The sequence below is a fragment of the Harpia harpyja genome (genome assembly GCF_026419915.1).
Source record: "Harpia harpyja isolate bHarHar1 chromosome 23 unlocalized genomic scaffold, bHarHar1 primary haplotype SUPER_23_unloc_8, whole genome shotgun sequence".
Lineage (NCBI taxonomy): Eukaryota > Metazoa > Chordata > Aves > Accipitriformes > Accipitridae > Harpia > Harpia harpyja.
In genome coordinates, this window is record NW_026293170.1 from 100,142 (window position 1) to 123,524 (window position 23,383).

The window sequence follows — 23,383 nt, forward strand, 5'->3', positions numbered from 1 at the left end:
TTATAAAGCCATTTAAACTGCATCACCAAAACTACTTTGCTTAATTACATTTTCCAACCCTTCATGCTATATACAAGCTCACTTCTTCCAAGAGTCACCCCTACTCACGTGATCAAATCATGCCATTTGAAATGCTGTGACATTATTTTGGCACATAAAAAGGTTGAAATTATCTTGACGACGGCAACCTAAGGATTGCAGATACCCAGAATTTGGTATGAGAAGTGAAAGCTGAAAAAGAGTTAGACCTCTTGAAATTATACATTTTAAATAGCAGAGACACAAAGTGTTTAAAAGCCATTAAATACCACAGCTCACCATAAAAGGAGGATCCAGGTTCTGAAACACTTGTCCCGAATCATTTCAATGGAAATATTAAAGAATGAAAATGCCCCATGGAATTACAGGATTCATTTATATAGACTGACAAACTCACTTTATGGTAACGTGGTTTTAAATGTCAAGCAGGATAAACAAGGTATCTGAAATTACCACCTAATATCATGACTTAAACTTCAGTGCCTTCAAAATAACGATTATAGGAAGACCGACATAAGTTTGACAGACTGAGGTACAATCAAAATCACTGTAGCCAAGAGAAATTTATCCAAAGCAAAAACCATTTTATGCTCGCACACATGTGGGTTTACTATAAAAGTAGAGCATAGGTTTTCAAGAACAACCGAAAAAAGGCTCGAAAAACACTTGGAAAAAATAAATTCTGCCACTCACTCCGCTTTTGCTGGGCACGCCCATTTTCACATTTTGGTCAAAGATCACACGGCTTCTCTAGTTTACCTCACTTTGAGAAAATCATTTTCAGAAAACATGCCTCCAAGAAACATCGGACAACTGTACGTCCACATGATTAAATAAGAGGTAGAAAAACCCAGCAAGGGATCTATCACACACTTTACAACAGCAGCCATCGCTTGCTTGCAAGCCCCTGGCCAGAATCCTTCTCCTTGGTAAAATCAATTCATGCTAGACAGTTCTCAAGACATCACAGCAACAGAAAAAGGGTTAGCTCTCTCTGGCATCAATAAAGCACATCATCTGACCTCAAGTGCAAGTCTTCATCACCAAACCACTTCCAGAAGAAACAGTGCCAACCTTCAAAGACATCTTCCTATAATGAGCTGTCTTTGCCGACCATTTTGACTAGTTACAGGCTTTATATCTGTCTAGTTCATCATCTTTTAGGAAGGCTAATGAGGTCGGAGAAGTAAAGGACAAGTCCAGCCAGGATTATCTATGGACCTCTTTTTTCACTGTTGTTCAGTACGGATACGCAGCATTGCGGAATCCTTCGGGACTGATTTCTCCCACCAAACCCACACTGCAGACTTAGTCTTAAAAAGATATCCTCTCAAGGATAAACAAAGTAAACTCGTATCTGTCAGACCTGAAAGATGTTTTCACCAATGCCTCAGGACTGTCCACCGGTGGTAGTTCATCCACTAAGATTTCTTCAGGAGGTCTAGGGTCACTGACGATGGTTGGCTTTGGCCTTTCCTTGAGGTTGCCGCTCAGCCCAACGATAATGGTGTTCCGCAAGCAGTTTTGTCATTTAGACCCTGCAAAACCAGACAGTCAGCAAAATACATTCATAGGCCTACTGTCCAGCCTCTCAGCAGTCTGCAAAACAAAGATGCTCTGTGATCTTTTGACCTTTGCATCACCACCAGTTTGGGATTAAGCCTGAAAACCCGAAATAAAGCTCCAAGTGGAAATAAGCACTAACTTTCAGGTCATTCCAAGTCCAAGACCACAATGCTTCCCATAAAGAGATTTGGTTACAGAACAGGGAGTTTTCACATCTCCATAAAAACCATCCTCTCCACATTAACTTAGAGCTTAGCATGTATTGATGGGGCTGTATTTTAAGACAAAGAACTAACCGAACAACAAAGTACCAAATCAATACAATATTAATCGTTGAGTTTTTTAGTGCTTAAATTACAGATTTGAGATACCACTGAAGGACTAGTATCAAAAAACCATACTTCTTTCCTGTTGAAATTTCAACTTTTCCCAGCAGACATTCAAATGCCAAAATATTTCTATGGATGACCTTTTTACATTTATTTACAAGTGTCACCAGGTGCCTCTTGCATGTCCTTCAGAGAACCCACCCTCATCTGTAAGTCTAACTCCACTGACAAAGTACAATTGGCATCCTTCAGTCAGATCTCCTCCCCACCTTTGAAGAACAGAATACATGCCTTACTTAAATTCGATGAACTGTATCTGTTTCACAGATTCCAAAATTTCCGGATGGCTTCTGAATAAATTAGGCACTTCCGAAAATCCCAGTGATCCTACCACACTGAACACCTGTGTCACATTCTAACTTTCAAGTATTACAGAGCATGCACGGGCAAGGGTCCTGGTCTCAGCCCAGCCCCTGACAAAGCACCACGCAGCCGCTCTCGCTCACTCCTCACCCACCCCCCGCCCCCCGTGGGAGGGGGAGAAAATATAAAGGCAGGCTCGTGGGTCGAGACAAGGACAGGGAGGGGTCACTCCCCACTTATGGTCACGGGCGAAAGACGGGCTCAACTTGGGGAAGGAACAAAATCAATTTAATTTGCTACCAGTCAAACCAAACCAAGGCTATTGGGAAGTAAACCCCAACCCGAGAGCAGCTTCCCCCCCGCCCTCCCGCCTCAGCCCCACTCCCGGTTCTCTCTCCCCAGGGGAGCAGGGGACGGGGGCTGGGGTCGGTTCCTCACCCCTGGTCTCTGCCGCTCCTTCCTCCTCAGGGGGAGGAGGACTCCGCGCTCGGCCCCTGCTCCGCCGTGGGGTCCGTCCCTCCCGCGGGAGGCAGCCCTTCACCCACTGCTCCAGCGTGGGTCCTTCCCGCGGGAGGCAGCCCTTCACCCACTGCTCCAGCGCGGGTCCCTTCCACAGACAGGGCGCAGTCCTTCAGTCACAGACTGCCTCAGCCACGGAGGCGCGGCCATCTTGGGCGCCCTCCGCTCCCCCGCTCCCCTCCATGGGCTGGGGGGGACAGCCTGCCGCCTCACCGCGTCCTCCCCCGCTCCTCCTCCTTCCCTGACCTCGGTACCCGCAGAGGGGTTCCTCTCACAGCCCACTCCCCCGACTCACTGGGCGTTCCCCTTCTGAAAGCTGTTCTCCCACAGGCGCTACCGCCGTCGCGGAGGGGCTCGGCCTGGGCCAGCGGCGGGTCCGGCTCCCAGCCGGGGGAGCTTCGAGCAGCTTCTCCCAGGAGCCGGCCCTGCGGACCCTCCCCCGCAACACACAAACCCCGCCACACAAACCCGAAACAGTGAGTTAGCAGACCCAAGAAGAGCAGCCAAGGACTGAAATGGGGGTATTTCAGTCAAGGGGCTTCTCTCGACAGAGGTGCAGCAAGCATTAATCTCACTGGATTCCAAAGTAGTAACGGCGTACTTGAGAAAAGATGTACTTGAGAAGCGAGGTACTTAAGGAGTGATTTCCTTAAGAAGACCCCAGAGGTCTTGTGAAATAAGATATCCTTTGTATATACAAGGCGTGCCTTGCTAACGACTGGGCCCCTGAAGGAGAACGAAAAGACTGATAATGATAAGAAGGGAACATCCTACCCCAGGAGGCGCAGAAAAGTTGAAAAATTGCTAATAGGCATGAAGTCAGCCAAAATCTTCGACAACTGGAGGAAAGGTAAAGGCGGCAGCGGGAGATCAGACCACCGACTCAATCCCACACCAAAAGACGTACTCACCCCCCCACCCCCCCCTTGAGCATGCGCTGTAGAACAAAAGAACACTGTACCTTTAATTCGAAGCGGGGAAACTTTAACCCAATAGAAACCGCGAGATAAGCGACTCCCAGTAATAGTTTGGGGGAAGAACTTTGGAAATCGAATATGTATAACTGAACTTGATAGCATATGTCCATACGTTTCATGTGGTTTCTTCAAACTTTTATGGTTTTAATATTTTGTACCTTCTATTGTTATAAGTTTGGACAAAGGTCCAGGAGCCGACTGTGGTGAATAATTAGAAGTAATTTATTAAGCAAGCGGTAAATAGGCAAAACAGCGCTGGGCGGCCGGGGAGCCACTGCTCCACCAACGGCTCGCAACCCCCCTTCCCGTAGCCACAGTTCTTATAGTCCTCTATTTCCGGTATATGTGTCATTTTCGGTATACGTATCTTCCTTAGTGTACTCCGCGTCTGCGCCGATCTGTTGCTAGGGGGGTCTTTTTCTGCCTTCTGGCTTCCTTGGTGTACTCCGCATCTGCGCCGATCTGTTGCTAGGGGGGTCTTTTTCTGCCTCCTGGTGATTGCTGGGATGAAGGCCCCCAAGTCTTCCTCCTGCGACTGCCCTGTGCCACTCACTTGACACATGCGTGTTTTATTACCTTTTACAGGCCCCAAGTCTTCCTCCTGTGACCACCCTGGGCCCCTCACTTGACACATACATGTTTTATTACCTTTTGTATAAACACAAGGCTTGCACAAACATTGTTTACATTACCAGTTATCTGTAGCTAATGCAAGACTCCCTCCTTCCTGTTTTAAGGCCGACATCTGGTTTTTCTACTAACATAAGCAAGATTTGATTAACAAACGCTTATCTATTATCACACTATGAAAACTGGTTTGCTGCTAGATGACTGTATAAGGGAGATTTGGTAAATGATCATACATTAACATTATGGTTGAAACAATAGAAAAAGGGTAACTGGGGAGATAATGACAAAAGTGTAGTCAAGTGATTAACTAGTAATTATTCATAAGTTTTGCAGTTCTTTGCTCTTATGACTAGATGTTCCTGTACGCTAGATGAGAACAATGCTGAAACTGAGCACATGTGATTGAAACTGCCTTAAGCTTCAAGATCAAAGAACAAGGACAAGAATAAAGACTTCAAGGACAGCCAGCAAGAACTTCAATGGGTCAGTGGTCGCAAAAGCAGCCCTTCGACTCAAATGGATCCTTTGAGTCGTAAAGTTGTAAATATAAAAGTACTGGTTGTAAATGTGAAACAGTCCCGTGGATTCTCACTAAGTTACAAAATCCCTGGATCATGGTATGAGGAACAGGGTATTTTCTTTTGCAGGATTATTTAACTTTTCTTCTTTTATTTTTAGCATGTGCTGTTTCTTTCTGTTTGTGGCTGCAGATGATAGCAGTTAGCACTGAAATATGGACATTTTATTCCCTTTTTACAGGCTGTTGAAAGGTACAAGGTTACAAGAATTACTGCTGCCTCTATAGCAATTAATGTAGAGTCTCCCACTGAATTTCTAAGCAGATTAAAAGATGCTGCTAGGAAATATACTAGTATGGATCCTGAGTCTGAAGAAGGAAAAGCTCAATTGGCTCCTTTATTTATAGGACAATCCTCTGATGATCTCAGAAGGAAATTACAGAAAATTACAAGGAGCAGATTCTCGAGATTGGGGAAAATTATTAGAAGTTGCTTGGGTGGCATATGGCAATAGAGATGAATTACAGAGTGAAATGAATGCAAGGTTAGTAGCTGCTCTGGAAGTAGGAGCTGGTATGGGACGAGGCAGAGGAGTTATTCCTCGAGGAAGGGGATGTGGTTGAAGAACGGGACGAGGGAGAAGAACTGGATTGGGGTCACCAGTGGGATTCAAGCAGTCCCTGGGACTGAATCAGTGTGCATACTGTAAACAAGAAGGACACTGGAAAGAGGAATGTCCCCTGAGACCTACGAGGTCACAAGTGATCCCAATTTTGACTGCACAGTCTCAGCAAGTTCCCCCTTTCTTGGGAAAGTTGAGTGAAAGTATCTGACGGGGACCAGAGGGGAGTCTCCCAGCAGAACGTCTGGTTACAGCTAACCTGGGAGAACAGAAAATTGAATTTTTAGTTGACACTGGAGCCACCTTTTCAGTTTTAAACACCTTAAAGGGGGAATTAAGTTCTGAAGAAATTAGTGGTGGTGTTGCTTGGAATTAGAGGGTAGGGAAGGCAAGCAGGTGGGATCCCTGTCTAGGGAAGGGGCCATTGACAAGGCGATTGGGAAAAAGACACGAGCCCTCAGCCTCTGGAGGGGACTTCCGTCAGGCGTGAAGGAAAAATACCCCTTCAAGGAAGACGTTACGTGTCACCCGGGCAAGTGGACCACCACGGAGAAAGGTATCCAGTACCTGAGGGAATTAGCCGTGCTGGAGGTGATTTATAATGATCCGGATAACAAGCAGTCACCCACAGATCCAGATGCAGTGCAATGCACACAACCCATGTGGCGGAAGTTTCTACGACGTGCACCAGCGTCATATGCCAACTCATTGGCAGTGATGTCCCGGAAAGAAGGCGAGGGACAAACAGTGGATGAAGTGGCTGGTTAACTCTGGCAATACCAAGGAAGTCTCTCTTCCTCCCGATGGGCCCGGGTCTCGGCTGTAGAGGAACTGTCCCGGGAGTTCCAGCAATTCAAAGAGGCTATGTCCTTCTCCCCGCCTGTATGGGCCCGCGTCGCAGCTATGAGGAGTAAGCGTTCCTCTGCTCACGAGAGAGGAGATAGAAGGTACGTGCCATGGTGTACCCTGTGGTTTTACCTGCGTGACCATGAAGAGGAGATGAGGAAGTGGGATGGAAAACCTACCTCGACCCTAGATGCCCAGGTACGCGAGCTGCGAGGAAAAGCAATCAGAAAAGAGGATTCCTCCTGGAAAAATGCCGCTCCAGTTTCCAGCGGGCAGCTCCCCAGGCAGAGTAGAAGGGCTGAGCTCATTTCTGATCCAGGCATTTCCTGAGAGGCAGGAGGAGTCCAGCTGCTCCCGAGCAGCACCAAAGTGGTGCAAGTGCTTGTCTGAGCCGGGTTCCCCAGGCAGGGCTGCTGTCAGAAGCCGGTGAGCACTGACTGCCTCCTGGTTCAACAAAGAGGAACTCCTCATTTTAATGGAAAGGATGTACTTTACAGGGCAAAGGGAAGTGCTGACTATCCTGCCCCCCACGTTCTGTGTTTAGGTTTTTATTTAGTTCCTTAGGAGCCTCTTCTTTTACACCAAAATCCGTTGTTGTGTTGGGCACAAGAGAACGAACGGGGACATTGTTTTTCTTACAAACGTCGCTGTTAGGCTTTCGTGGGAGAAAAAGTGCCTTCTGTTTTGATCATCGCTCGGCTAGGTCACTGACCATCGGAGCTTGTCGGTTGTGTGTGTCTGAGAAGTAAAAGGTGGCTGCCAGACAGGCTCCCGACAGCTATCTATGAGGGCGTTTCCTCCCCCAAACCCCAGAAGAGCCTAACGCTGCTGCTGTTGCATTTCTGTGGCCCTCCAGGTATCCCACTGTGTGTGTAGGGGAGGGATGAAAAAATCTCTGGGAATCTTTGCGTGAAGGGTGCCTAGACCAAGAAAAGGCAAACCTGCTGACCTCATCACAATTTGGGAGAGAAAGGGCTGAGCTACCAGGGCCACTGCCAGCATACTGTCATTAGGCACCAGAGTTAACGTTGACTCGAGAGGCCTGGGCAGAGCCCAGACCCCCCTGAAAGCAGCTGCAAGACCTGCCACGAGGTACAGGCCAACTCCTCTGATGCTTCGGGCTCACGCTGGAACCCAAAGCGCTCCAAGCCCCAAAATGCAGCTGCCTCTGCAGCACAGCAGCAGCAGCAGCAGCCAGTGCAGAGCAGCGCGGGGAGCTGGAGCAGAGGGAGGGGGCGCCCGGGCCGGGCTCGGCTCATCTCGGCTCGGCTCGGCTCCCTTCGGCTGGGCTCGGCTCGGCTCCGTTCGGCTCCGCTCGTTTCGGCTGGGCTCGCCTCCCCTCGGCTCCGCTCGGCTCGGTTCGGCTCGTCTCGTTTGGGCTCGGCTCCCCTCGGCTCATGTCGTTTCGGCTCCCCTCGGCTCCGCTCGGCTCGGTTCGGGTCATCTCGTTTGGGCTCGGCTCCCCTCGGCTCCCCTCGGCTCCGCTCCGGCCGCAGCCGCGGCCCGGCCCCGCCTGAGGCAAGGGCGGGCGGCGGGCGCGGCGGGGCCGGTGGCCGTGGCGGGGGCTCCTCCCCGTGCGTGGAGCGGTGGGCTGCCCGGCGGTCGCCAGCGCCGGGGCTGCCCGGGGGCCTCGCAGGCCGGCAGCGGGGCTGAGGCGGCGGCGGCGGCGGTGGCGGCATCTCCCCTCGCGGCAGGCCGGGGCGCCGGGTCCCGGCCTTCCCCCCGCAGGCCCGGCCAGCCCCGGCCCCTCCCTGCCGCCCCCGGGGCTGCGGGGGCAGCAGGGGACTGCCTGCCGCTGGTGGCTGTCCGGCGGAGGCCGGCGGGCACCGCGGAGACGTGCGGCTGTGGAGAGAAAGGAGTTTCTGCCGGCTGTCCCCGCAGGGAGCCGCAGCCGCCGGGGGTGTCCCTCACAGCCCGGCGTCGGTGGCGGGCTGCGACACAGTCCTGCCCGGGCGTTCTTGGCAGCCCCCGGGGCAAGAGGCCTGTCAGGCTTCAGGGAGGTCGGCAGCGGCATTTCCAGAGCAGTCCCGTCCCGTTGGCTCTCCTGCTTCCTTCCCCGGGCTGGGAGAAAGGAGGACGTCCTCGAAAGCAGGTCCCTGTCGGTTGCCTGAAACCGGGTTTCTTCCTGCAGGCAGGCTTGTGTACGCACTTAAAATCTGGCAGGTGAGCACGTTGAAGCTACAGCCTGCAGTTTGGTGACTGCAGGTAGCAGTGAGTTCATAGGAGACCCTGAATTCAGACGGTGGGGGCTGCTCTTTTCCTGCCTTCTTTCACCGAGCGTGAAAGCGGTCCCTTCCAAGTGGCTGCTGCCCTTGGACAGGCTGAGCATCGGCCTGAGAGAGTAACGGGAGCTGTAAAAAGTGCTCCTGTTTCACTGCCGTGGGTGGATTTCGTGCTTCAGTGGGAAAAGAGGCTGGTTTTACTGGCGGTATTTTGAAATTTTGTTTAAAGCGTTCACCTGAGAAGCTCTAGAGCCTTTGTAGTGGTTTAAGCCCAGCCGGCAGCTAAGCCCCGCACGGCCGCTCGCTCACTGCCCTGCAGTGGGAGGAGGGAGAGAATCGGAAGGGTGAATCAACTCGCAGGTTGGGATAAAGGCGGTTTAATCAGTCAAGCAAAAGCTGTGCACGCGAGCAAAGCAAAATCAGGAATTCAGTCACTGCTTCCCATTGTCTGGCAGGTGTTTTATTTGCAGGAAAGCAGGGCTCCATCACGCCTAACAGTTACTTGGGCATGTCCCCCCTTCCTTCTTCTTCCCCCAGTTATATTGCTGAGCGTGACATCCTATGGTCTGGAATATCCCTTGGGTCAGTTGGGGTCAGCTGTCCCAGCCTCGTGCCCCCCCAGGTTCTTGTGCACCCCCAGCCGACTCCCTGGTGGGGCGGTGTGAGGAGCAGAAAAGGCCTTGATGCTGTGTAAGCACTGCTTTCAGCACAAATCCAAAACGTAGCCCCGTGCAAGCTACTGTGGGGAAAATTAACTCTCCCAGTCAAAACCAGCACAGCCGTGGCGCTCTGTACTCAAAGTATGTACTTATTTCTTGGGCTGTCTGCTGTTAGCAATGTGCCTTTCGCTGGCCTGGCAATCTGGCTCTCAAGTGTGGATGTGGAAAGTGTCTTTGGAAACTCTCCCTGGCAGTAGTTGTTTGTTGTGCTCTTGGGATTTTTTCTCTCTCAAGGTTCCCCTTGCGCTGCCACTCCTCTTTCAGATGTGTTTGTGACAAACCTGTCCTGTTGTTTTGAAACAAGAGCGTGGCTCTGCTGCAGGCAGAGGGGCTGAGCAGGACTTTTAGGTTAACTGCTTGTCGTGGTTTAACCCCAGCCAGCAACTAAGCAGCACGCAGCCGCTCACTCACTCCCCCCCCACCCAGTGGGATGGGGGAGAAAATCGGGAAAAGAAATAAAACTCCTGGGTTGCGATAAGAACGGTTTAATAGAACAGAAAGGAAGAAACTAATAATGATAATGATAACACTAATAAAATGACAACAGCAATAATAAAAGGATTGGAATGTACAAATGATGCGCAGTGCAATTGCTCACCACCCGCCGATCGACACCCAGCTAGTCCCCAAGCAGCGATTCCCCGCCCCCACTCCCCAGTTCCTCTACTGGATGGGACGTCCCATGGTATGGAATACCCCGTTGGCCAGTTTGGGTCAGGTGCCCTGGCTGTGTCCTGTGCCAACTTCTTGTGCCTCTCCAGCTTTCTCGCTGGCTGGGCATGAGAAGCTGAAAAATCCTTGACTTGAGTCTAAACACGACTGAGTAACAACTGAAAACATCAGTGTTATCAACATTCTTCACATACTGAACTCAAACCATAGCACCTAGCAGCTGCTAGGAAGACAGTTCACTCTATCCCAGCTGAAACTAGGACACTGCTGTTCTCAGTTTCTAGAAGGCACTGTAGCGGCAAGCCTGAGAAATGAGAGTGAAGGGAGAGTGGTTTAGTCTGTGGTACTGCTGGCATGCAAGGCAGAGAAAGGAAAACGGCCTTGACAGTGAATAGGAGGGTTGTGGGAGGTACCAGTTGTGTGGTAAGCCTCAAATGGGAAGTTTGAGTTAGCAGCCAGCAAAGTAACTAAAACACAGGGTGCTGAGCAGTCTGGTCAGCTGGGGAAGATGTAAAAGAAGTGAAGAGGATGGTCCTTTAGAAGTGAAACGGAGACTTTCCCTAAGGGTATTGCCCTGGAGGAGTCTGCTTGTGTCTGCTAGTCAGGCAGACAGAGATGATGGGCAAGTGCTTTTGTGAGTGGGCAAAACCTTGACCAGCTCACTGGAGGAGCTCTGGAGCTTTTAGTTTGAGAGGGGACTTGGAATCCCAGAGGCTGCGATCTGTAAGAATTCCAGAAGTTTGAGCTGCTCTGAAAAAGGAGCTGGGGCTGCTTAGGTTTAAGGGTTGTATATTTAAGGAGTTGCTTATAGATTGGGTCCTGCTGAAGGAGTGTTCTGTAGGGCTCAAACTTGGTCTGAAACTTTATGAGTTGTTGCTGCCTTAGCCTCTGATAAAAAATTAATAATGATAGTATTCGTAAGTATTAATAAAAACCCCCAAAGCAGTGGCTCAGCATAATCTGGCTCCCTGTGTACATCGTTCAAGGCTGTGATCGTCATCAGACTGCAGTTCAAGGTTGATGCCCTCAGAGGCTTTTGGAAAGTGTTCTAAACTGTTGAGGTTAAGTCTCTTTTCAGGTGGTGGCACCCATGCAGAAACTAGGACTGAGATCTTTTTGAGCCAGGAAGTATCCCTGCGTCAGAGAAACAGAACAGCGTCGTGGCATCCCGAAACCCCTGTTTTCATGCCAGTGAGGTTGCAGCAGGGCTAAAATGCCACAGGCAACGACTCAAGCCTCTGCCTAGAGAGTGGTTTTAGGAGTGTGAGTGAATTTGCTTTTGCAATGAGATGTGCACAGGCACTGCCAAGGCCTGGGTTTACTCTGGAAGTGACTGTTGTTAGCTGCAGAAGAATTGCAGAGGCTGTGCTAGGAACACCACGCCAATTAGGCTGTCTCCAGACCTGAAGCTGCATTAAATCTCGTGCCACACTAGTCTCCTTTTTCCTTTGGAGAAGTAGGCTGAGTCTTTGAAATTCTGCCGCATGACTTTATTTTGGGATGAATTGAAACGCAGTTGTTTCTTTAGCTTTGCTTATTAGCATTCTGCTGGAATAGTGTCAAATCCAGGAGGATTAACCTTCCTCCTTGTTTTGTTCTCTGTGTTGACTTTGGAGAGGAAGGTGTGTTGTCTGTCTTGTGGTGTCATGTGGTGTTCAGAAGATGCTTGAAATGTTGCTGTTGTCTGTGACCAAGCTCTTTCCCTCAGTGTAATCCCTTTGGTCGGCACTGCCAGTAGTGTGCGTACATTTCTGAACAGCCTGCAGGTGTTTGATCTCCTGATGGTAGAGAGAGCACTGCATTTGTTTGAGTTTGGCAGCCTGTCATCGCCCCTTGCTTTCTTCCATTCTTTCCACCCTCTTCTCCTCATGGCCGCTTCAGCGTCCCTTCCTGAATCGTACTTTTGTGTCCCTGCTGATTCATGAAGACTTCATGACCACAGCGTAAGTCTTGGGTGGGTGATATCTGTCCTTCTGCTGTGGCACGCTGTGTAATTCCTTTCATTAACTTGTTCCATGTTAAGCAAGGAGAGGGCCTTTCTGAAGAGGAAGGAAAGTTCTCATCTCTGACCGAGTTCTGGCTGGGGCCCCTGAATGTGGAGGATATGAGAATGGCTGCCTGCCAGACCATATACCAGAGAATACTTGCATGCCATAATTCCTTACACTCCACCGTATTTCCTTATTTCCAAGTGACATTTGTGCGACATTTGTTTACTTCTTCATGGGTTCAGCTTTTCTTTGAGACGTTCTCTCTCCCTGTGCATTTTATTGTTGGCCGATACCTAGCAGCAAACAACTTTTGAGAAGCTGGCTTACAAAAGGTGTAGTTACTAGTTGGGAACACAGTTTGATGCAGGCAGTACAGAGCTCCCAGCATCACAAGGCCTAGCTCCAATGCCGTGAAGGCCCGTTCCTCTGCAGGTTTGCACTGTGGAGGGGATTAAGAGACACGTCCTGCCGGTTCTTTCTTTTAGTCCCTTGAGCAGAATGGCATTGCAATAGACTGGAAGAGAGAGGTGCTGGTTTGAGGGCACCTTGTCAAAAACCCCAATCCTAAAGGTTACTGAGGATCGACTGAAAAGATCTGATCTCTCATCCTTTGTATCCTCAGACGCACAAAATACAAAAGGGCAGAAAATTGCAAAGGAACAGTCGTTGTGGAAGAATGGATGTTTTTTAAGAACAATAAACTGGGAAATCATTTGCCTGCTAAGTATTTTCTCTGTGCAATGGGAATGATGTTTTGTTGTTGTTTAAACTCTTACAAGGAATGTAGCTCTGTTGCTTTTTGGTTGGGGTGGGACTAACTCTCTCTGTTTGTTTCACAGCGCTCCGGATCTCGACACCACTGAAAGAGCTGTCAAGGAGTTAGAGGTAGGAGATGAAGCAGGTCCATGGGACGTTGCACTATGTATCTAGAACTCAGCTCTTTTCAGCAAGACGTATCTTGTGGTAAGTCACTATGGGTATGTTTGGATAATGTCTGGAAACTTCTACGATCTATGTCTTGCTTTTCCCTTTCCCTTCCTCCACTGTGTCTTTGAATTAGAGGGAGCAAAACTGCGTGCAGTATGGCTGTACCATGGATTTGAAATAGAGCATAGCAATGTGTTCTCTTTTGTCCTGTATTGCTTTTTGAAAATGTCTAGAATTTCTCTTTGCCTTTTCACCCACTGCTGACTCTTCAGCTAGTATTTTTATGAAGCAATGCCCAGTGCCTCCCAACCTTCATTCTTGAATGTCAGTAGCTAGGCTGGAGCCAGTACATATATATATGGAACACAGGTTTTTCTTCCTTGTGCTTGACTACATTTGTTGACATTGAACTTCACACTCTTTGTTTCTATTTTCCTAAAGAAAGAACGCATTTGTTTTTCTAAATAATGATAGTAATAATGGTACTAATGTCTTTTGTATAATTAGCAACTGTTGTCTCCTCCCTAGTGTCTCATTTTCCAGTTTTTCTGTGAATTCCCTGACCAGCCTCAGGCCCCAGCTGCGACCTCTGTGGGACTCTGCATTGAACCTCCTCTGTTGTGAAAACTGAGTGTTTTTTCTTACTGTTTCCTGTTCTGATTATTGGTCCCTGGGAGAAGCTGCTGCTGGTCTTTCTTGTGAGCGCTTAGTAGATATTCAGATCTCCTTTATCAAATGGACAAGTAGTCCAAAGCAATTGTCCCCATCCCCCTGGCATGTGTTATTCACAGCCAGGAATTCTGAAAGAGCTGTATTTGCAGTTCTTCAGTTTCAAGATATCATATGGAAGTCCAGCATTGTTTCTAAGTCGTTTATCTTGTTCTCAGGAAGTGAGGTACAATGCAAAACTGTACTTTAAAGTTGGTTAAAGAAAGTCCAGTCACCAAATATTCACCAGATTTTATAATACCTCTGTTACAGGTAAAGAAGTAAACAAGGGCAGTGATGAGCTTGTAAGTTGCGTGTGTGGTTTTGTTTTGTGTGTTGTTTTTTTTTTTAAAAAGTGATATTCCAAGTAGTCTGGAGAAGCAGAATATATATCTAGGCAATGCTATAGTTGTCCTGTTTCAGGGTGTCAGGCAGGCAGTGTAAGGTGGGAGTGAATTCTCACCTAGAACCATCCAAGTTGAGGGAAACCTTCCTGTCAATTCCAGTGGACTTTGAATGAAGTCCTGCCTGAGGACGCGAGAGCCGTGCTGGCTTCAGTTAAATGTGTTTTTGGCAAGTCTGAGCTGAGGTGTCAAATGGTTTCTTCACTGTGAGAGTCTGTATGAGGTCAATATTGCTGAATAATTAAGTAGTTTCCTAAGTGCTGTACGTGTCGAAAACAACAAAGTTAAGCTTCTTTGGAAAGTTGTTGTTTAGTGAGAGCTCAGGGTGGGTTTGTTTTCAATACAGGTAAGTGTCTGAAGATGGAGTGAATTAGTGAAGGTGTCCTGCCCAAATTCCCCCAGAGAAAATCCCGCTCTCTCTGCTAGCATTACGTTCCAGCTAATTACGTTCCTAGGCCCTCCTCTAAAAATGGAGCAAATAGGATGTCCTGGGCAGCAGTAGTTCCTGTTTAAAACTGTTGAGCATAATTCTCTGGATGGCCTCTCAGTGCTTACCTTCTGTTTGAATAAGGCAGCTAATCTTTTATTCCTGAGTCATTTTTTGGTTTTTTTGTTGTATAAGCCTGGACAATGTTGCGAAATACGGATGTATATTAAGTCTGACTTTTGTTCTAGAATAGAAAAGTGTATTGGCTTTGTGTGGCAAGGTTTTGGTAGCAGCGGGGGGGGAGTTACAGGGGTGGCTTCTGTGAGAAGCTGCTGGAAGCTTCCCCTATGTCCGACAGAGCCAATACCAGCCGGCTCTAAGACGGACCCGCCGCCGGCCAAGGCCGAGCCAATCAGCGACAGTGGTAGCACCTCTGTGATAACATATTTAAGAAGGAAAAAAAAGTTGCTGGGACATACAGAAATGGCAGCCGGAGAGAGGAGTGAGAACGTGTAAGAGAAACAACCCTGCAGACACCAAGGTCAGTGCAGAAGGAGGGGGAGGAGATGCTCCAGGCGCCGGAGCAGAGATTCCCCTGCAGCCCGTGGTGAAGACCATGGTGAGGCAGGCTGTCCCCCTGCAGCCCATGGAGGTCCACGGTGGAGCAGATATCCACCTGCAGCCTATGGAGGACCCCACGCCGGAGCAGGTGGGTGCCTGAAGGAGGCTGTGACCCCATGGGAACCCCGTGCTGGAGCAGGCTCCTGGCAGGACCTGTGGATCTGTGGAGAGAGGAGCCCATGGAGCAGGTTTTCTGGCAGGACTTGTGACCCTGTGGGGGACCCATGCTGGAGCAGTGTGCTCCTGAAGGACTGCATGCTGTGGAAGGGACCCATGCTGGAGCAGTTCGTGAAGAACTGCGGCCTGTGGGAAGGACCCACATTGGAGAAGTTCGTGGAGGACTGTCTCCCGTGGGAGGGACCCCATGCTGGAGCAGGGGAAGAGTGTGATGAGTCCTGCCCCTGAAGAGGATGAAGCGGCAGAAATAACGTGTGATGAACTGACCGTAAATCCCATTCCAAAGTCCCCCTGCGCCGCTGGGGGGGTAGGTAGAGAATCCGGGAGTGAAGTTGTGCCCGGGAAGAAGGGAGGGGTGCAGGGAAGGTGTTTTGAGATTTGGTTTTATTTCTCATTACCCTACTCTGGTTGATTGGTAATAAATTGAGTTAATTTTTCCAAGCTGAGTCTGTTTTGCCCGTGACAGTAATTGGTGAATGATCTCTCCTGTCCTTATCTCGACCCACGAGCCCTTTTGTTATATTTTCTCTCCCCTGTCCAGCTGAGGGGTGGGGGGGAGTGATAGAACGGCTTTGGTGGGCACCTGGCATTCAGCCAGGGTCAACCTGCCAGAAAAAGTCAAAATCAAATTTTATCAATACCACGTTTGCAATGTTTTGAAGGTCAAGAGAAGAAAAGAAGTGTCAGGAAGTGCTGCAGTGGAAGAAATGGTGAAGAGGAGAAGAGTGGAAGTCGGAGCGGAGGCCTCATGCCCACAGTCGGGTATGGGCAGGTCAGTTGACTACAAAATAGCCTTCCAGGGCACATATCAATGTTTTTGATGTCTCTTGCGCCTTCCTTGTATTTCATTCCTGTGTAACCCTTTGGCCCATTTGTCTTCTTCCTTCTCTTCCATAGGTGACAGAATCTAAGCAGCATTGCCCATGTTTGGAGAAAAGTTCTCCTGTGCTTTCAGGTTCCCATGCCGTTAACTAGAGCTCTTCCCGTCTAACTCCTTTGTGTTAACGTTACCTGCAGAATCACAGCGGGATGAGAACTGGGCAGCTCGACAAAGCGGTGCACTGGCTTGCACAGCTGAGGCAGGGATGACAAGGGAGGAACTGGGAACAGTTTTCTAGCTGCCTCCCAGCCTGTTCCTCTGAGTCGGCTGATGACTGCTGCCTCTCGGCTTGAGGCAGAGATCTCTGTCTGTGGCTTTCACAGAACCATTGAGGTTTTGGGGACCTTTGATATCATCGAGTCCAACGCCTCCTGCTCAAGCAGGGTCACCCAGAGCAGGTTGCCCAGGACGTGTCCCCTCAGGTTTTGAGTGGACTCCAAGGGTGGAGACGCCACAACTTCTGTGGGCAACCAATTGCAGTGCTTGACCACAGTTGCAGTCAGAAAGTTTTTTCTTGTGTTCAGCTTTAATTTCATGTTTTGCAGTTTGTGCCCTTTGCCTCTTGTCCTGCCAGAAGGCGCTGCTGAGGAGAGCCCGGCTCCCTCTTCTTCATTCCTTCCCATCAGGTGTACATTGGTAAGAGCCCCCTGAGCCTTCTCCAGGCTGAAGAGTCCCAGCCTCTCCGCATATGAAGAGTGCTCCAGTCCCTTCATCATCTTTGTGGCCCTTTGCTGGGCTCACCCCAGTGAGTCCCAGTCTCGTCCTGGGGAGCCCAGTGTGGGCAGAGCACACAGACTGGCCTCAGCAGCCCTGAGCAGAGGGGAAGGATCACCTCCCTCCCTCGAGCTGCTGGCAAAACTCTTCCTAACGCAGCTCAGGGTGTTGTTGGCCGCCTTCAGTGCGAGGGTGCAATGCTGGCTTGTGGTAGCTAACTTCAAGCTTAGTTCTTGATTACCTTTCAGAGGCAGGCCCATTGTTAGTTATAGTCTGGCAGGCTTCTTTCTTTCATGGAGTGTAGCTTTTAAAAACAGAAGATTCGTGTCTGTACTTAACATTCACAAGTATGTGGCAGAGAGTCCCAGATCCAGCGTTGTGGTCGGAAGTGTTTATGCTCACCTTTCCCCTTCCATGGCGACGTACAGACCATGTCAAATCATCTCCCTTGTTGCCTTCTATTCTACCCAATTCCCAAATGTATTTCATGCAGAGGTTATAATGGGAGAAGTCTGAAGCCAGTTCTTTTCCTGCTCATACAGATGTAGTCCTTTCATTCCCCACCCCACCCCCTCCATCAGTTTCTAGTCACAATAAAACTGCTGGACATGAGTGAAGAATGAGACCAGGATCCAGAATGCTTTCTAATCTCTTTTAGCCAAGGCGTGAGTTGTAGATGCATAAAATACAAGGCCAGAAAGGGCTATTTCATGGTCCAGTCTGGCAGTTCTCTCTTAGTCCTGTGTCTTGCCCCAGCAGTTATGCTATTCCAGAAAAGATTAAAACAGTTAATAATTCTACAGTGTATTCTTGATTTCAAGATTAAACCGGTCAGGCATCAACTTCAAGCCTTCTGTCATTTTTTTCTGGTTACTCTGTTAGACTGAAGAGCTGAGCATTCAGTCTGAGCATTCCCCCACCCTGGGAAGGAGTTTGCCTGCTGTAGTCAGACCACTTCTTGATCTTTTTTTTCTTTTTGGGAAGCTCTTTTGCTCGTAAGTCCTCCTGGGGCATTTGGATTTGGGTTTTCTTGGAGTGCTATTGAGTGTTGAGCTATCGGAATCTCCAGGTGATGCTGATCAGCTCCAAGAGCACTATTTTGTGTGTGAAGCCAGGACCGGTTTTCCCCACGTGCATCACTTTGTACTTCTCTGCCATTTTATTGCTCCACGACCGAGTCTTGTAAGATCTTTCTATGGTTCTTTGCTACCTGCCCTTCTCTTTGTGTTAGTAATCTTGTAGGATTTGCAAGCTTTCTCACCTCGCTGCTCATCCCCCTTTCCCTGTCACGTCACGCTGTTTTTCTCTTTAACTGCTTGTTGGGCTTACTAGAAAAGCAGAAAGCCTAATACTGGAGTGAGTGCCGATTTTCATTTTTTAAATGAGACTTTGAAACATGAGTACAAATACAGATTAAGGGTATCTATCTTGTTGGCTTAGAGGGAGGTGCTAAACCCCTGCTTTCTAATGAAATACTTGAGCAGCCATTTACAAGATTGCTTCCTTTTTGTGACTTTTGGTAAACTCAGTTCTTACCTGTTTGACTTATTTTTCGAACTGGAGCCGAGCGTGTTTGCCATATGAGTAAAGCAAAGCATGGATTTGAAACGGTAAGCTACAGAATATTCAGAAAGAGGCAATAGCATCTGTTTAGTCCTAGATTCTTAAAGTGGCAAGCATAAAAATGCCTTCAGGTAACTTTTTTTCCCTTTTCACCTGCATCACCTGCATGGAGGCATTTGTGATTCCTGCTCATCAAACTTATCCACGGGATGAGTTTGACCGGGAGCCAACACAGGCTTTTCTGACTGTGAAGCTACAAACTCTAGGGGTGAGCTTAGCCTCTCGGAGCTGAACCTGAAGGTTGCCCTGCCTTGTCTTCAAGAGACTCCAGTCCTCTTTTACCTCACATGCTCCCTTGTGCAGAACTCCATGAAGGGCCAAGAGTGGGTGCTGACACCTTGACACTGGCTTCAGTGCGAGTACTTGCCACTCCTCACCAGTGTCCTTTCTCTGTGCAGATGGCTTTGCAGGCATCTCCCTCTTCTTGAAACGGTGTCATGCCTTTTCTTGCTATGTCATCAGAAGGCAGATTTACGACAGGATTGTTCCAGAGGGATTGGCAGTTGCTTTCTAAACCCACTGTTCTCCAGAGACCTTGTCAGGAGGGCGAGAGTCTTTTTCTTTTAGCCCACAAGCTAAAAGGCTGCTCTGACAGAGCTGCTGTTAGGCACACCCTTTAGGTAGGAGGGTCTTCCCTCACCCCCCTGTTCTCCTCCTCCTGGCTGTTGCCCATCCTCCCAGTGCATTTCATCCCTTTTCTGGATCCTGATAGCCGTTCTGCATTTAGTTCAAACCCCTGCCATGCTATTGCCTTCCTGGCCGCCTTCCCTCTCCAGCTCTTTGGAGAGAGTGTTTTCCGAGGAGGCAAACTTATTCCTCTTGGGGTTGTCGAGAAAGGAAGTTGCCTGGTGGTATAAAAGGAACAGCTGCTTCTCCCACCATTCCCTGGGAGGTGAACAGTTGCATCAGATGCCCAGATTTCTGCGTGTTTCTGCGTGATGACGTGCTGCCCCCATTTCAGAAACCTTTTGGACCTCTCCACAACTGGCTGAGCCTTTACGCAAATATCATCTGTGGGCTTGCTGCCTGCTGGCCAGGGCATACTGCCTGCTTGCTGCTGTAGGACTGGTTTCAAAGGGCCAATCTCAGCATAATTGCTCTGCAGGGATCCCCTGCATATACAGTGGTCTGCAGTTTCAGGTGCTGCTAGTTGCATGGTTACCTTCAGCCTGCACAGGTAAAATCCTGTATTGAAACAGCCCTCACCTTGTTGTAAGCCCAAAACTTTCTTTCAGAAGAGGGGTTTTTGGCAGGTTTCTTGGATTTTCAAGATAGGAAGGAGACTGCCTGGTAACTCCTCAGGAGCCTCCAGTACAGAAGAACTTCTCTAAAACAAGCAGGCTGATTTGTCTCTAAAGTCTGTATCCCTTTTTATTCCCCTCGGCTCACCTTTGCAGGATTAGTGACAGGTCTCTCTACACATGCCCTTTCTGGCTTCTTTCCTCAGGTGCTCCAAACACTCTGTTGGTGGGATAAGGTCATCCTCTGAAAGATGCTTTTTTTTATTCCCCGCTTTGCTATAATCGCTGTCCCCAGAATGCCTCCGCTCCTTGTACAGTGGCTGAATTTCCCAACCATTAGGGTCCTCGGAAGCTGGAGCTCCAGGTTAGCATGTTGGACCCTGAGAAATGATGTGGTAGGTGGCAGACGTCACCGTAACCTCCTATTGTGTTAACTGATGTGGGAGGACATGTCCTGAGCTCTTTCCAGGTAAACTGGAACTAGGATGAGTGAATCATCAGCTTGGTATATACCAGTTGAGGTGAGAAGAACCTTCTCCAGAAGAGATGCTTGTGCCACCGTGACTCGTACCTGCAATTTGCACTAGTCAGGGCACTGTTACGCTGGGAGGGAGCTCCAGACACAAACTGGTGTCTTTATGAATACCAGACCAGATGTCAGGAGCACCGCATGGAATCCTGAGCAGATGACCTCTCCCTCGTGTGCTTTTTTAGGAGATCAGAGCCAGGTGCTTCTGTGACATGCCTTCCATTTGGTTTGCTTTCCATTTGTTTTCTTCTGGTATTCAGGATGAGAAGAAAGATCAGGTTTAGAAAAAACCATCTCAGTAGTGCCTGTACTTTCTCAGGATTCTTCTGGTCATTCCTCCAGGGCTCTTGTTCAGTTTATGAGCAGTGTATGACTTTGGATCCAAATCCAGCTGGTGTTTTAGAGTGCATCTCGAAAAGGGAAGGGTCTCGTTAAAACATGAAGGAAATCTGTCTGCTCAGTACACGTAGGACTGACTTTACAGCATCGGCAGTCGATTCAGAAGGAGGAGCATGGAAGTGCCGCAGTTGCATGACTGTTGAATAGATTGCATTTTCAGCTCTCACCCAAATGCCTTCCAGGCCTGCAATTTTGACAGGAGGCTGTCCGGTCAGGATGATTGGAGTTGAGCCTGTGCATCTTTCTGCTTACCAGGAGCACCAGTAGAAGTCCAAGGAAGAAAGAACGGGCAGACGCTCAGCCTGTCACTGCAGATAATTTTGCTACCTTAGTTAATGCTCTGAGACTAAACTGCAAAGATCTCTGGCCGTCTGAAGTTTGGAATTTCACATGAACCTGAGCTTAGTGCAAGAGAAGCACCATCAGGGAGGGATCTATTCTTCTCTTCTCTTCTCTCGGTGACAAAGTTGTTTTACTTTCTCCTGAAGAAGCTTACATAGTGGTTTTGTTGTTTGTGGTCCTTTGTATTGCTGATAGCCTTGCGAATGGGTATTCCTGGCTCACCTCTTGCTTCTGGCACTTTTCACTTTTGTCCTGCCCTGTTACTCTGCTTCCTATGAGTGTGTCTTAGCAGGGCTGATGTCTAGGGGCCTGTATTGTCCAGCGGCTGTTATTCCCCACAGCACCTCTGTCGATGTTTTTTAAAATCTCTGTCTGTGCCATAGCTGCTGTTCCTCTTTCACTCTCTATCTGCTCTATTAAAGTCTAGTCCATGAATTCCAGCTTTATGTTAGGCCTGGGAATGTCCTGAGGAGGGAGGGGTAGAAAGATATTGGTGAAGAAAGTCCTCATAGTAGCAGGAAAGAAAATAAAGTCGCAGAACAAGAGAGTAGACCTTGCCTTTTAGTTCTTGAAGCAAGCAAGCGAAGAAACAAAGATCTCCTGTAGAACAGAATTTTACATGGTGTGAAAGTTCTTGGGTTCCTTTTCCTTTCAGAATTCCTCCAGAGAAGATGAGCGTGAGTTTAGTCCAGCATCCCTTACTGTGGGCTGTAACCGAGTGAGTTTGTGTAAGTAAGGAATTCCTGGCTTGTTTCATTCGAATCGGTCATACAAAATCAAAAGCTGCAAGGATGGCATTGGTATTAGTTTTCCTTTAAAAGTGGTGTTTGGTATTTTCCGGCATGTGAGACTAGGAATTAGAACCACCGAAGAGCAGTAGGTCAGCAATGATTTTGGCTGTAAGCAATTCCCACCCATAGAGCCAGGCTCCGTAGCTCTTTCAGAGCTGGGCTGTGAGATGGGAGCCTACCTCCAAACCAGTCTGCACCGTGATTGCTTTGAAAGCTCCCAGGCGTGAGGTCAGTCAGAGCCTGGACCCACCTCTCGGTTTCAGGGTCTGCCGTTGGGTCTGCAGGGAGTGTGGAGAGAGCGAGCTTGTGTTTTTGTTCTTGCTGCTGTTTCTTACAGGGGCACCTGTGGGATCTAACCTCGAACAAAGAACAGGAACCGGTCAGGCTGAGGGTGCGGTGCAGCTACTGCAGCAGCTGGACCAAATGGTGAACAAAGGAAACGTGGAGTCAGAAGGAAGAGGTCTCTCCAGGTTCTGGAGAAGGTACGACTACTGCAGCTACGAGCAGGTGCAGTCCTGGCTCTGTCCGAGCCTGTGCCTGATTCTGGCAGTTCAGGTGATTCTCTTGAAGAATGGGTACCTCTTTTCTGTGGTTAAACCAAAGTCTGCCAAGGCAAAGGAGCATTCAGGGGTGTCCTTTTGTCTTGTGGTAAGGTGCAACATTCCCGGGAAATGGTCCTCTTCTGAGCTGTCTTTGGGGAAAAAACTCCTGAGGGGAGGGTTGCTGACCTCAGTCACAGCCCTCATAGGCTGTGGCTTTTATCAGCTGAGGAGTGCCATCTCCAGCCCAGTTTCTAAAGGACTTTTACACACTCCCCCTTCTCTCGCGAGGCCTTCCTGGGAGGGACCTTCAGTCCCCTTAAGGCAAGTATGGCCTTTATTTGGCCGCTCAGCAACTGTGGCCTTTGTAACTTTGGTGTCCCAAAGACACCATTTCAAACCGAAATGAAAGGAGCCCCGCCAACAGTTGCTGGGCATTGCTGACTAAAGGAGCGCTCTGAAGCTGTCGAAGCTGTGTGCCGCAAGAGTGGTCTGTTCACTGCACAGCACGTGTTGAACGTCGGCAGGAACTGTTTGATAGGTGGGTTAGTTCTGGAAGGAATAAAACGCCTTGTTAATCATAATGTATGCCAGTCCCCTTAACTATTGAGACTAGACCGTTACGGCACAGGTTGTTCTTTATGTTTCCTCTACTTTTTCGGTCTTCCTCTGTATTATTTTGTGCTGGGGTTGTGTCTTTCTGGTGGACAGAAATTACCTTGTTGTTACAATTCTCAAAGAAGTATTTTAGGTACAACGTGGGGGGGTTTTGTTGTTGTTGTTTCCCCGGCATAATCTTCTCGCCACTACAGCATCTCTTTGTTGGAAAGAACTGACCTGGAAGTACTAATGGTTGTGGAAAGGTAAACTTGTAGCATGAATGTCGGGTTGTATTGTTTCTTTTGTAATTCAGCTTTACGCATTGCTTGTCTCCGCTATTAAATGCTTTAAAATGAAATTCTACTTTGTGTACGTTTTCAAATTAACGTACTGAAGATGTTGGGTTCGAATGTCTTTTTCTTCACAACCTAGAGGTTTTGGAAAAAGA

The 23,383-nt window shown here is 48.8% G+C and overlaps 1 protein-coding gene across 1 annotated transcript; it reads left to right on the forward strand.

Annotated features, from left to right (window-relative positions):
• Positions 1 to 12,918: 12,918 nt before the first annotated feature.
• LOC128137959 (uncharacterized) lies at positions 12,919 to 22,658 on the forward strand. Its single transcript, XM_052779218.1, is given in 8 exon segments — positions 12,919 to 12,976; positions 13,922 to 13,953; positions 15,940 to 16,046; positions 18,424 to 18,481; positions 21,661 to 21,733; positions 22,134 to 22,278; positions 22,450 to 22,612; positions 22,614 to 22,658. Coding segments are annotated over 8 exon segments (681 nt in total).
• Positions 22,659 to 23,383: the final 725 nt, after the last annotated feature.